The 13,255-nt window shown below is 37.5% G+C and overlaps 1 protein-coding gene across 5 annotated transcripts in view; it reads left to right on the top strand.

Moving 5' to 3' along the window:
* Window positions 1-13,255, top strand: part of ZFPM2 (zinc finger protein, FOG family member 2) — a 438,154-nt gene that overhangs the window by 278,256 nt on the left and 146,643 nt on the right. For all 5 annotated transcript variants that reach the window (XM_070481467.1, XM_044780829.2, XM_044780831.2 and 2 more), the window contains one exon: window positions 7,987-8,098. In XM_070481467.1, the coding sequence (XP_070337568.1) occupies window positions 7,987-8,098 (112 nt within the window). The remainder of the gene's footprint in view (window positions 1-7,986; window positions 8,099-13,255) is intronic.

A 13,255-nucleotide genomic window follows, 5' to 3' on the forward strand; every position in this document is an offset into this window, starting at 1 on the left:
TTCTGTGCTTACTGGTATAGTATAGTGGTTCTTCTTATAGCACATTCGTGATGTCTGTCCCATTTAGGCTTCTCACATATTTTCTTATATGAGTACTCTTAATTTCTTTGAGCTTGAGCTTGAAAATGTGTCTAGCACATCAATTTTCTTTTCAAGCAATGAAAAATGGATAATCTTTTACTAAATTGAATTTTGTTGTTTCTTAAACAATAACTGTAAATAACATACTTAGTATGAGTTTGGAAGTTGTTGAAGTTACCTGTTTAAGTGTTTGTACAACACACACACCCCCCACATTCCTTGTGTATCGACACAGTAAACAAAAGGAAGACTGCAACTCTCATTCAAGGGACGTCCCAATGTAGTTCAGTGGCCATTTTATTCTGTTTTTAAATGGAAGCACATAATTTTAATAGAAGCACATGATCTAACTTGTCATGTCTGAATGATGTCTGGAATCAATTCGTTATGGAGAATAATTTGGGTGTTATTCCTGAGAAACTGTTTTTATATCATCATATTAATAACGTTGACCCTACAGGACAATGCGGAGTAGAGTGGTTCTGTTTACATAGCTTAAAGTGATACTCTGTTTTCTGGGGGAAAAATAATTCTTCACCTCAGCAACATCATGTTCAGACATTCACATGGTATCCTGCATAACTTTTTAAAGGATATTTAACAAAAAGCGTAATTTTTTTTTCAGGTGGAAATCATCACACCCAAAGTTTTATAGTTCCAGTCAAATCAATAATGCTGAAACTATATACCACTCCCAGAACTACTGAAAATAGAATTGTAGAGGTCCTTGAATTATTACTTGACACTTCTCTCCATTCTAGGTATTCCAAGATTTTCTGTTTTTACGCCCCAGTAGGATGGGCTGTTGGTGAAGGGAATTTTTAAATTCAAGCTCATTGTCACTAGAGACATCACGCAAGGGGAGAGTGATACAATATTTTCATGACTGTCAGATTGAATTTGAATTTAATTCTAATGTGGAGAACTATTTGGACACATCAACTGAAACTTTTACTGTGTAAGATTTTCCCTGTGGTAGTACAAGGTCAAATCACATACAGGATCATTTTTTCCTTTGGATATAGAGAATAATTCAACTGAGGGAGATTGGCAGTGGTGATGGCATCTAATTCCTAAGGGCCAGGAATATATATATATATATATATGTTTCTTTGATTCTAACTATATAAATCTAATGTCTACAGAAATTTGGGAGATTTTCTACACCTACTATCAAATATACTTTTATAGCTGAGAGAAGAGAAATAGATATGAATTGCTAAAACAGCTATGAATTTTGCCAAACTGTACTCAACCCTTTTCGCCTATTATGCATTTAGGGAAGCAACATACCAAGAGCCTTTTCATCGGCATCAGAGTATATCTCATGACATTGGCTTGAGATTCTTTAATGAGGTTTTGTTACATTTCCTAAACTAACATCAATGGAGGCCAATTTTTCCATCAAATGACACTTCTAGTTCCTTTAAAGGCTGTAATGTCAGTCTCTTCTCATGGGCCAGATTTTCCTAAGACATCTGGCTCTTCCTAAGCCTCATTTTGCAAATCTTCAACAAATATTTCCAGCAAAATTTGGAATCCCTAAGACAGCATTATGTCACCAGTTTCTTGGGTTGGAATTATCCTCTGTTCTTTACCTTTGGGCTGTCTACTTTTATCTCCATTAACCTTTTGGCTTGAGTATAAACATTTATTGAAGGCTTCCTCCTTTGTCGGTCCAGTAACTCCAAAGGTTAGTGAGAAGTGGATGCTAGTTTGACCTCTTTTATCTACATTAGATGATTCTAATTATTCCTAAGAAATGACACTTTTGACCCATTTTGTCCTTGTCAAGTTTGTCTAGTTGTAGGCTGTCTAAACGTGAAACTCTGAGTTCAAAGAGTATCCAGGAGTGCAGATTTTTTAAACTTACAATGTGGAGCCTCAAAAGTGAGCACTATTTCTTTTTCTTTTTAAAACATTCCAGTTTAACTGAAATGCAATGTACCTTGAATTGGTATATTACTGAAGGAGACTACCTAGACATAGGTAAAGTGCAAACTTTAACTTGTAAAACCCATAGCTTATTTCAATACAGAAAAAGAGAAGAAAACCTTTGTATAAGTGAGAATAAGCTAGATTTTGCAGAGGTTGCAAGCAACCCTAATATCATAACAACTTTTTACATGACAAAGTTTATTTCTGGGGCTGGCGTGTGGTGTAGTGGTTAAGTTTGGAGTGCTCCACTTCAGTGGCCCAGGTTTGCTCGTTCACATCCTGGGCTTGGACCTACATCACTCATGGCCATGCTGTGGCAGTGACCCACATACAAAATAAAGGAAGATTGGCACAGATGTTAGCTCAGGGCTAATCTTCCTCATGCAAAAAATGAGGAAGATTGGCAACAGATGTTAGCTCACAGCTAAGCTTCCTCAGCAGAAAAAAAGTTTCTCTCTTTCTCATTGTGGTTACCAGGGCTTCCTCCTTAGAGGCTTGCATGATCACTTCAGCAAAGGCAAGGCATGATGGTGAGTCCATTGGCTCTTACAGCTTCTGTGTGGAAGTGATGCGAGCCATTTCTTGTTCAATGTCATTGGTCATATGAAGTCATATGGCCATAGCTAACTTTAAAAGAGACCTGGAAAGTGCAGAGTTGGAAAAAATTGATAAATAGCACTAATGACTACCACTACCTTTAAACTGGATAATAAAGAATTTTTGTCTTGACTTCTATGCTAATCTCCACAAACATAACCAGTGCCTGAGAAATAGTAGGGATTCAATAAATGCTTTTTTGTACATTTTTAATTTGTTTATTCATTTAATTTGTTTATTAGGTATTCAGGAAAAGTTTGATGCGTATCTACATATACTAAACACTGTGCTGGTTGTTTGAAATAGAAATTATTATCCCCATTTTGCAGATGTGCATTCTGAGGTTCAGAACTTCCAAGTTTAAGTGATTTCCTGGTCAAAGAGCCCACCAGTAGCATGTATCAGGATTCAAACCTAGAGCATCTGACTCCAAGAACAGTGATGTTCTTTCTGCTGCACCTCAACTGTAAGGCCAATGGTGAATCACAAAATGTTTTAAATACCCAACTATAGAAGCAGGAATTATTACAATCACCACTGTGTACTTTCTCATACTTTAAGGCAAGAACATGAAACATATCCAGTGATTTTGGAATGACAGTGTAGATTTGGCGTTACTCCAACTAAAGGAAAGCTATTTCACACCTTTAAGCACGTTCAATAAGGAAGTTGTCATTTTTTTTAAACTATAAGTCAGTAAATCCGAATGTTTTTTGTATTAGTTTTCTATTGCTGCCAAAACAAATTACTACAAACTTAGTGGCTTGAAACAACACAAACTTATTACATTAAAGTTCTGTAGATCAGGGGCCTGGCCCAGTGGCTGAGTGGTTAAGTTCTCGGGCTGTGCTGCAGGCGGCCCAGTGTTTCGTTGGTTCGAATCCTGGGCGCGGACATGGCACTGCTCATCAAACCACGCTGAGGCGGTGTCCCACATGCCACAACTAGAAGGACCCACAATAAAGAATATACAACTATGTACCGGGGGGCTTTGGAGAGAAAAAGGAAAAAAAAGTAATAATAAAGTTCTGTAGATCAGAAGTCTAGTGTGGGCTCACCAGGCTAAAGTCAGTTTGTCAGTAGGCTGCGTTCCTTTCTAGGGGTTCTGGGGGAGAATACATTTCCTGCTCATTCAGGTTCCTGGCAGGATTTAGTTCCTTGAGTTTGCACAATTGAAGTTCCTATTTCCTTGCTCCCTGTAACTGAGAGCCATTCCCAGTTTCTAGACCACTACATTTCTTAGTTCATGGCCTCAGTGTGCCATCTTCAATGGCAGCAAAGGCAGGTGGAATCCTCCTCGTGTTGAATCTCTTTGATCTACTGTTTTGCTTTTCTCTTCTGCTTTTAAGGACTCATGTGTTTAGATTTGGCCCATCTGGATAGATAGGTAATCTCACCATTTCATGGTCCTAAACCTTCTTCATATCTTTAAAATCCCCTTTGCCAAATAAGGTAACATATTCACAGGTTCCAGGTGTGGATATCTTTGGGGGACCATTTTTCTTCCCATCACACCTTTTACATTCAGTCTCTTCCCAACACATGCCAACTGTATTCTCTGTAGGATGCTAGATAAACATCTTGGCCTTACTTTCTTTGTCTGTGAAATTAGACAATTAAACTCATTGAACTTTAAAGTTGCTTCCAGCTCTTAACATTCTAGACTTATACGAATCCTTAAGATAGAGACATGGGAAACTGATGGTGAAACCTAATGATCAATGTGGATATTGCTGTTATTTTCTATTCATGGACATTGCTGGAGCATAGATTTCATATAATCCTGACTAACTCCTTCCTTCTCACACTTGGTAATCTTCTTTGAAGGCAGGCAATCTCCACAAAAGTTGACTTCTCCAGAAAGAAATTGACTTACCTCCTCAAAACTGTAATAACTGGTCCCTTGAGATTTTTTATCTACTTATTATTTACTTTACAGCTCGAGTATAGCTTTCAGCAAGTCTTTGCTACATTTTTGCTTTGGCTTTATTGACTTGGAGTAAAAGAAATTGTTTTCTTTTCAATTCAATTTCTTAATGTCAGATTCAACCTGTGCCAAGGTATAATGAATATTTCCGAAGTGTTAAAAGTTATAATGCCTAACTTATCATTAAGGAAAAATATTAAGTAACTGTTTTTATTTGTGCCACAAAATTAACTCCTTTAAATCTTAATTTGCTTATGTACAAAATCGAGAAAATAATACCTAACTCCCGGAGTTGAAAAAATCAAAACAGATAATTCAGAGGAAGTACTTAACATCCAACATTTAGCAAGTGCTCAATAGATGTAAACCACCAATATTGTTTTAACAGTGGTTGTAGACGGAGAGGTGAACAACTCACCCCAGTTTGTCCAGGACTATCTAGTTTTAGTACTGAAAGTCCAACATCCTGGGAAATCCTTCAGTCCCAGAAAAAACTGTATGGTTGGTCACCCTAAGAGTGGTCGTGTAGAGCGAAGTATAAATATGGGCTCTGCCTTCCACAAGCTATTTGACCTAAAAGAAATTATTTAATTGTTTAAAGAAAGCATTTAATCTTCAAGTTCTGTTTTCGTTATCTGAAAATACATATGAGGACTAAATAAGTAAGGGAAATGTAAAACAAAATACATGCACAAGTAGCATAAGTAGTAGTGTCCTTATTCTTCCTGCTGAAAGAATCTTTACTGGCTTCCTTCTGCTTAGAAATTTCGGCACAAAATGTTTTGCCTGATATGGAAAGCGCCTTCAAGATCTGACCTGCCCTTCCAGACACATATGCTGTTATGTCCGTTCCACTTATCAATAATGATAATATAATATTAATGATAATGATGACAGCTAACACTTATCTAGTGCTTTCTATATACCAAGAAAAGCTCTAAAGACTTTATAAGAGCTTAAACCAAAGAGTCCCAGAGCTACTCACTATTTCCTATACACACAACTCTCTTATATACTACTCAGACTTTGCCCATGCTATTACCAGCAATTGCAAATTCTTCCTGTTTATCCTTTAAGATCCTGCCTGCATGTGACCTCCTCTGTGCTATCTTCCCAGCATCCACAGGATAGGAGCTTGTCTCTTGCCCTTCATTGGCCCCAAAACAATTTACACATGATGTTCCACTCCCTGCTGAGCTACTTTTCACATTATGGTAAACTTTTTTTTATGTGTCTGTACCCTTCACCAAAAAGACCTCCTCATCTTCCTACCACCAAGCACAGGACTGGGTTGGTTGGTTGGTTTGTGCAATGGTTGGAGGATCAACTGATTTACTTTACACTGAAAGATTCTCTTAAGAATTTAATTGATCGATGTCTTTTTCATGTTATCTATGGAAAATTGTAAAAACTGATTTGTTGTGTAGAAATCCATGTGGCTTTGAGAACTGTGGAGTATAAAGATTAAGTAATTTAAAACGCATGTCTTTCCCATGAAATAAGAGAATCCAGTAGAAATGGGGCCAGGTGCCTGTTGTTGAAATCTGTTATTTAAAATCAGAAGAGAGCAGATGTTACAAGTAAGACCACTAAATCCCTTATACACAGGTTTATCGAAATGGTGGCCTCTCCCCTGTGACCTGTTCTACTCCTATGAGGAGACCTGCTGATCCTGATCTGTGGTCTGAACTGATGTCTTAAGTGGTAACAGGAGCTGAAATATGCATAATTAAGATCTAACATTTAATTGGATATTGATCACTATCATTTCAGATTGAAGAAGTCTGCTTGTCCTAAAATTCTGTTTTTAAAATGGAAATAAATAAAAATGCCCACTAACACTGACAACCATAAGGATAACTTGATAACATTTTTTGCCTAGATTATTAAAAAAAAATTATAATATAATATAAAATTACTTCTATCCTACTGGGCTGTCAGATAACTGTTTTTCATGGTTATCCTTGCTGAATATTAAGATATGTAGTTGAAAAATTAAGACTTTAAAATTAATCAAAGTATGAATATGAAAAATCAGTATACTAGTATTTCTTACAATTGATCGGGTTTACCACCTCTTCTGTTTTAAAATTTGAAATATTTTTTTCAGACTTCTTTTTAAATTTATCCATCTTGGTTGATTTTTCCGTTAAAAAAAATAGTATATCTTGCCTCATAATTGGTACTTTAAGAGATGGATTAGCATTCATTTTATGCATAGTTTTAAATATAGGTTTGCGGTTAACAATAGATCCGTGTCTCATGCGCTATCATTGTCATTCGGAGGGTGAAACGGGTTTTCCAGATTCCTGAGAGATTTGAAATGGCCAGATTACGAGGAAATCCTCAAGCGAATTCTTGTTAATGCCAATTTTGGAAATTTGTGATAGCACATAACACGTGGGAAAGTCCCAGAATGGGCTGAGATCTCTTTGGCAGGATCATATCTAGGTGAAAATTCAGTTCAAAAATTACCTTGAGACCCTTGCATTGTCCTCTGTGTTGTGGTTTCCTGATATTTGATGTACAGAACATGGGCTGGTGAATGATAAAAGTCGAAATGCCAGTTCGCCGTGACTCGTCGGGAAAGAACCATCTTGCTAAGACTGATTTATTCTTCCCCAGCTTGTTTCCTGCCATGTAAATTTATAAGCATAGTTAAAGAAATAATTTGCGTGCCAAACAGCCCAAAATGATGAACCTTTTGAGGCTTATATTTAAAACGTACGCTGAAACTATTTTGTTAGGACTGCAGCACTTTTCTCCCTGCTTCCCTGCTTCTCTGCTTCTCAGACTGAGGGATGTCATGCTGTAGTTGCTCTGCATTTGAATTTATTCGCAAGTCCACTTTTATAGTCTTTCTGGAGACAATGTGAGGTGAATCGTTAGCATTATTGTTATTTCAGCTACAGTCAGACTGCATAGCCGCACTTAGCACAGGGGGTTGGGTAGATTTCATTATTCATTCAGAATAAATTCCTACTCTAATATAAATGTTGCTCAGGATAGAGCTTTGAAATGGATCCTGATTCTTTAAATTCTTTCCTGTCTGTTTCAGGAAATAGTGAGATCCTGTTGATAGTAAAGTACAATGTGTCTAAAGTTCACTTCTAAACACTCTGCTCTTTGCAATGAAAGTCATCTGCATTCTCTTTATAATTCAGAGCCGCAAGAGATCTGTCTAATCTTGGAGATCTGATCCAGTATCATTTAGAAAAAAAAAAAATCCTTGATAATAATTCTACCATTCAGATTAGTGAAAGCAGTAAAGCCTTACAGCTTCTGTCGTCTTAGAAAGATATCATGAGACAGGGGAATAAGGACTTGGATTATGGTCGAAGAGATTTAGTTGTTTGTAAAAATAAAATGATTAGTACAGTTATTATTCAAGTTTTTAATCAACGAAAGCAAATGGCATCTGTTTGTTATCATTCTTTCTACAGAAGACAAAGGCTCAGGTCCCAATGGTGCTGACTGCTGGTCCCAAGTGGCTACTGGATGTGACTTGGCAAGGAGTGGAAGACAACAAAAACAACTGCATTGTGTACAGCAAAGGTAAATGCAAGATCCTTTCTCTCTCTCTTTGGAAGTATTGAAACCTGAGCGTTGCAAAATAGGGCCAAACAAGCTGTAATGGGAGTACAAAGTAAAATTTGATCCTCTCTCTTCCTTTTTCCCTTATGAATCTTTCCAACCTGTATTAGCAGCAAAGCTATTGTTTCGTTTCGTTTCATTTTCTGTGCAACAGAAAACAAAAAAGTATTACACCATTAACTACTTAGCACCTCACGCATTTTCCTAAACTCTATTTGAGTGGCTTGACTAGTACCTTCCTTGCTGTTAGTTTTATTGATAGCCTGGTTTAATGAAATCCCAGATTCCTGTCTCAGGCGTTATCTATCAAAAAGTGAATTCCTTTTGAAATTGAGCAGTTCGGGTCAAGGTGCATGCTCCAGGAGGCACTACATTCCAGCCAGTTTCTTGAAATCACGCAGGATGAGAGGACAGCTGAAAAGGTAACCGTAGCACAGACTGAGATTCCTTCCCCACGGTGATTTCTGAAGGGCAGGAGGCAAACAGGAAAGAGGAAGCGATAGCTTGCAGAGCTCTGCCTTTGATTTGCTCAGTGTGACACAACCTAGACTGCGTCATAAAGCGACATCCTGGCAGCAAAGGAGTCGCAGCTCCATGATGGCGCTTCATGGGATCAGCTCTCCAAAACATGGGCCCTTCCTCGTGTGTGGTGTGGTTTGGGGGCGCTTTTCTCTTCATTCAAGTTATGGGCCCTGGCTCTGTACTCTTACAGTGAAATCCCTAATCTCTCTTCTTCGTAAATATTGCAAAACCTGTGCTTCTCATGTTTAATTTCTTTCAGCTTTCTTTTTTAACCAAATAGACCTACTGAGATCAAAGTTTTATTTGCACATTGAACCTAGAAACCATAAAAGCATACAAGGGAACAAGCAAATAAGCACCCCTATCAATATATTAACGTATAAAACACTAATCATAACATCAAAGACTCTTAAAAACTTGCTAGAAACAATTACAACTTGTTCCTATAATCATTACAATTTGTACACTTATAAGAGGATTGCCTTTAAACTACTATAAGCCTTTGAAAGTTGAAACACCGGAAAAAGGGAATTTGCAAGCTAAAAAAACAATCTGCACACCAGGATATGATTATATTCCTTTTCCTTCTGTAATTACTGGTCCTATACCCACTCATTTTCTAATGTGAAATACCTGTGGTATGCTGGTAGGCGCTTTTAGCCAGAAGGGAAGTGAGATTTTCCCAGGATATGTCAATATGATCTGTCAAAGTGGAAAGAAATAGTATAGTGAACCAACTTACCATCGCCCACATTCAGAATGCAAAAAGTACAAAAGATGACTTGGAATGAAGGATCAATTACTGGGAATAAATTTTTGTTATACAATATCTTATCTCTGTGATGGCAATATAATCTGCAGGAACCAAGAGAATAGCTGTTCTCCTATCATAATCCAAATCCATTGCATTTTTAAATCAGCCATTCTTTTATGAGCGATGATTGCTATATTGTTATAGAAAGAAAACAATAACAAAAGTGTAATTCCATCTTCAATGGAGTAGTTTAACTTAAACATATTTATGTGTTTGTATTATGGTTGAATATATCTTAGCGCTTTTAACAATAAACAATTTGGAGTAATTTATGGAAGCTTACTAATTAATTAATTAACTCATAAAGCGTTCGTTGAGCCCAGCTATGTACTAGCCTTGTACATTGATAATAATAGCCACCGTTTATAGTGCACTCCTGAATCCTCTCCTTGGTACTCCCATACTGAATTGTAGGCACTTCTCGCATTGCTCTTCATCGCCTTGTTTTATGACTGTCATTTTATGTGTTCAAAAAAGAGTAAGTAGGGGCCAGCCCAGTGGTGTAATGATTGGGTTTGTGCTCTCCCCTTCAGTGGCCCAGGGTTTATGGATTAGGATCCTGAGCGCAGACCTGCACACCACTTGTCGGGCCGAGCCCAGGCTGTGTCCCACATACAAAGTGGAGGAGGAGTGGCAACAGAGCCAATCTTCCTCACAAAAAAAGAAAGAAAGAGAAAAAGATGAGTAAGAAAAAATTTAGCTGTCTTTGCCTGCCTTTCTAGTCTACTCTGTATTTTCTGAGGGCTAGGACTGTGTCTTAATCACCTATCTATCCTTGGTCTGCCATGCTGCCTGTACAAAAAAAAGCACTAAATAAATATTGATTAATAGACCAGATAAATAAATGATGAATGCCTGTCAGAAACTGTAATAAACATTTGACATACTATGATGATGAACAGTGAATTCCTGCTGTTTAACAGTTTTTAACCTACAAAAGGTAATTTGATATTGTTGAACTTACAAGAACAGTTGGTATTGTAGTTCAGATAGCAGGAACTGCAACAACTACTATATATGCATTATTTCACTTAATCCTCACTTAATACCCCCAGGAGGTAATTAACATACTACCCACCCTATTTAACAAAAGGTGAAGTTGAGACTTTGGCAGATTCAGTAATTTGCTCTGATCACATAGCTAATAAATGATTGAGGTGGATTCAAACACATGTGTCTAACTTAGGGTCTGAGTTATATATATATTAGAATATGTTCTCCCTGCATGAAGCTTTCAGACAGCTCAGTGAGATAGGTAGTGTTTTTTTCACTTTACACAATTTGACCTTGTGACTTAGATAGGTAGTGTAATTGTCCATAGTTATGGAAAAGTAAAAATGGAGCCAAATTTAAATCCAGGTCTTGGCAATTCCAAATCCTCTACTCTTTGTACTAGGTGACTCTGCCTTTCCCCTTGCCACTGTTACATGATGAGTAAATTCTCTCAAACCACTCGGGCTTTGATGTCCAGAAATCACAAAGAATGGATGTGAGTGCATTCCACAGAACCCTAAGATTACAGAAGGAGCTCCATGACCAAGTATTGCTTATTGCGGCCTCTCTTGAAAACTCATAATGCCTGCTGGTATTAATGCTCTGAGAAGTCCTGTAGTAAAAAGAGAAAACAAAAAACCTGTTTAACTCATTTGACTATATGATATATATATATGTATTTTTTTCTCTCTCTCTTTCCAATGGACATCCATTGAAATTAGTGCTCTGGGAAACACACTTGGGCAAACTCTGCTGCAGATTCTACTCTGATCTCCTAGTGGGACTTCAGAGCCCTGATGCTGATTCCTAGTATTCAGTATTGGATGTTTTGGGAGGGAGGGGATAGCTCCCGCAGAGTATGTCCCAAATTTCTCTGAATACCTTAATATTCTGGGAATGTACTAGGGATCATTCAAGTCATGGAAAATATGACCCCAGGAAGCCCTCCTACCAGCACCCCATGGGCTCTGAAGCCTTCTGTCTTCACAGGCTGCAGGTATGATAAGCCTCCTCAGAGCAAGAGTTTTGTAGTTGGAAGAGTTTGGCAATTTAGATTTAATAAGTATTGAATTGAAAATCTCTAATATGCAAGGCATTTTCGTAAGGCATATATTCTTTATTAGTTGGAGCTCTTCTGTTTTCAAGTAATAGAAATTCAAGTGAAATTGGCTTGTGCAAAAAATATTAAAGTGAGTGAGTGTGTGTGTGTGTGTGTGTATGTGTGTGCCTGTGTGTGTGTTGGGGGTAGGGGGATTCATCTGCTCAGATAACTGAGAGTCCAGGGATAGTCTGGATTTCAGAAACAGCTTAATCCAGCTGCTCAAACTTTGTCCCCAGGCTGTCTCTCTCTATGTTCTACCTCTTCTTTCTTTTGTGGGCTTGAATCTCAGAAATTTTCTCCTCGGGTGGTGGGAAGCTCCAGGCTTATTCTGCCAGCACAACTCTAGTGAAAAGAGAGCTTTTCTTGGGTTTGATTGGGGCACATCACATACCAATCCTTGAACGACTTAATCACCAATTAATGACTCTCCCTGGTGGACTACAATCATCTTGAGAGCCAAAGAAAATTAATTCTACATGAGCCACTAAGATGGAAGAGAAATGGTTCTGCAGATGAAACCAAAGTGCTGCGAGACACACGAAACAATTCTTGCTTGATGGGTTGACATCCACGCGCCCAGATGCAACACCTTATTCCTAATGTCTAAGAAACTCTCACTGAAGTGGAAAAATAACTGAGGCCACAACTGCATTTCCTTATTTTGTTTTCTAGCTAAGAACCCAAACTCCTTATGGATTCTATGTCAAAATCATTATTATAAGACCTGGCTATCCAAGAGTCTATCAGTATCTATTTACAAATAGAATATAAAATGCATGTGTGTAGCATTTTTAAGAAAATGCCTTGACAGAAATTTTTGATAAGATTTTCGTATGATGTGTAAGATAGGACACTTAATGTGTAACTTTTACTATTTAAGAGACATACATACTTCTTTAAGTATTATTAAATGTAGTCTAGTAGTAAAATTAAGTATAATTATAAAATTTCCATTTCCAGGGTGTCCATCAAATAATTATTATAAAATTACATTGTATCACTTAGCACTATTTGACAAGCTGCCATCATCTTATTTTATCGAAGTAAAAACCAGTATAATATTTGGCATTAATATTATAATGTGATGTACTTTTTTCCTGCCTCAACTATCCCCTGTCATTCCAGAAAGTAATTAGCTCATCCAGACGTTGATAGACCAGACTTGTTGGGTCATCTGTTTTTTGCCATTATTCTCAACAGACTCCAGATAATTCTAATTTACTTATCTCCAATGGAAAAATACTAAAAAGCTCCGTGCTGAAGTTAAAGGGAGGCTGCTGGAGGGGAGGGAGAGTGAGCAGAGGCTGCTCACTCACTCCTGAAATCCACTATGCCTGTTGAGCGTTGGAGATCGCCGTCTTTTCTTTCCTGTAGAGCTTTGTGTTCTTTACTTTATAGCATTTGCACAATACAGTGACCTTTCTCATGTATGAAAAGTGAAGAGATTACCTCAACTTTTATGTTTTTGAGTATTCAGAATTAAACCTCTAGAATCTTCCATGTGGGTTTGTTCATTCAGTTCACTTCCAATGAGGAATAACTAAATTATTTGGTTTTTCATGGACTTATTTCAGAGTAGCCATGTTCTCTAGGTGTCCAGATTCAGAGAATAAACATTTTCAATCAGAGGAGTGAAGAAGTATCTGCTCACCCTCCCTCTCATCTTAAACACAGAATATTTCTTTTT

This window comes from Equus asinus, chromosome 12, assembly GCF_041296235.1.
Source record: "Equus asinus isolate D_3611 breed Donkey chromosome 12, EquAss-T2T_v2, whole genome shotgun sequence".
Classification (NCBI taxonomy): domain Eukaryota; kingdom Metazoa; phylum Chordata; class Mammalia; order Perissodactyla; family Equidae; genus Equus; species Equus asinus.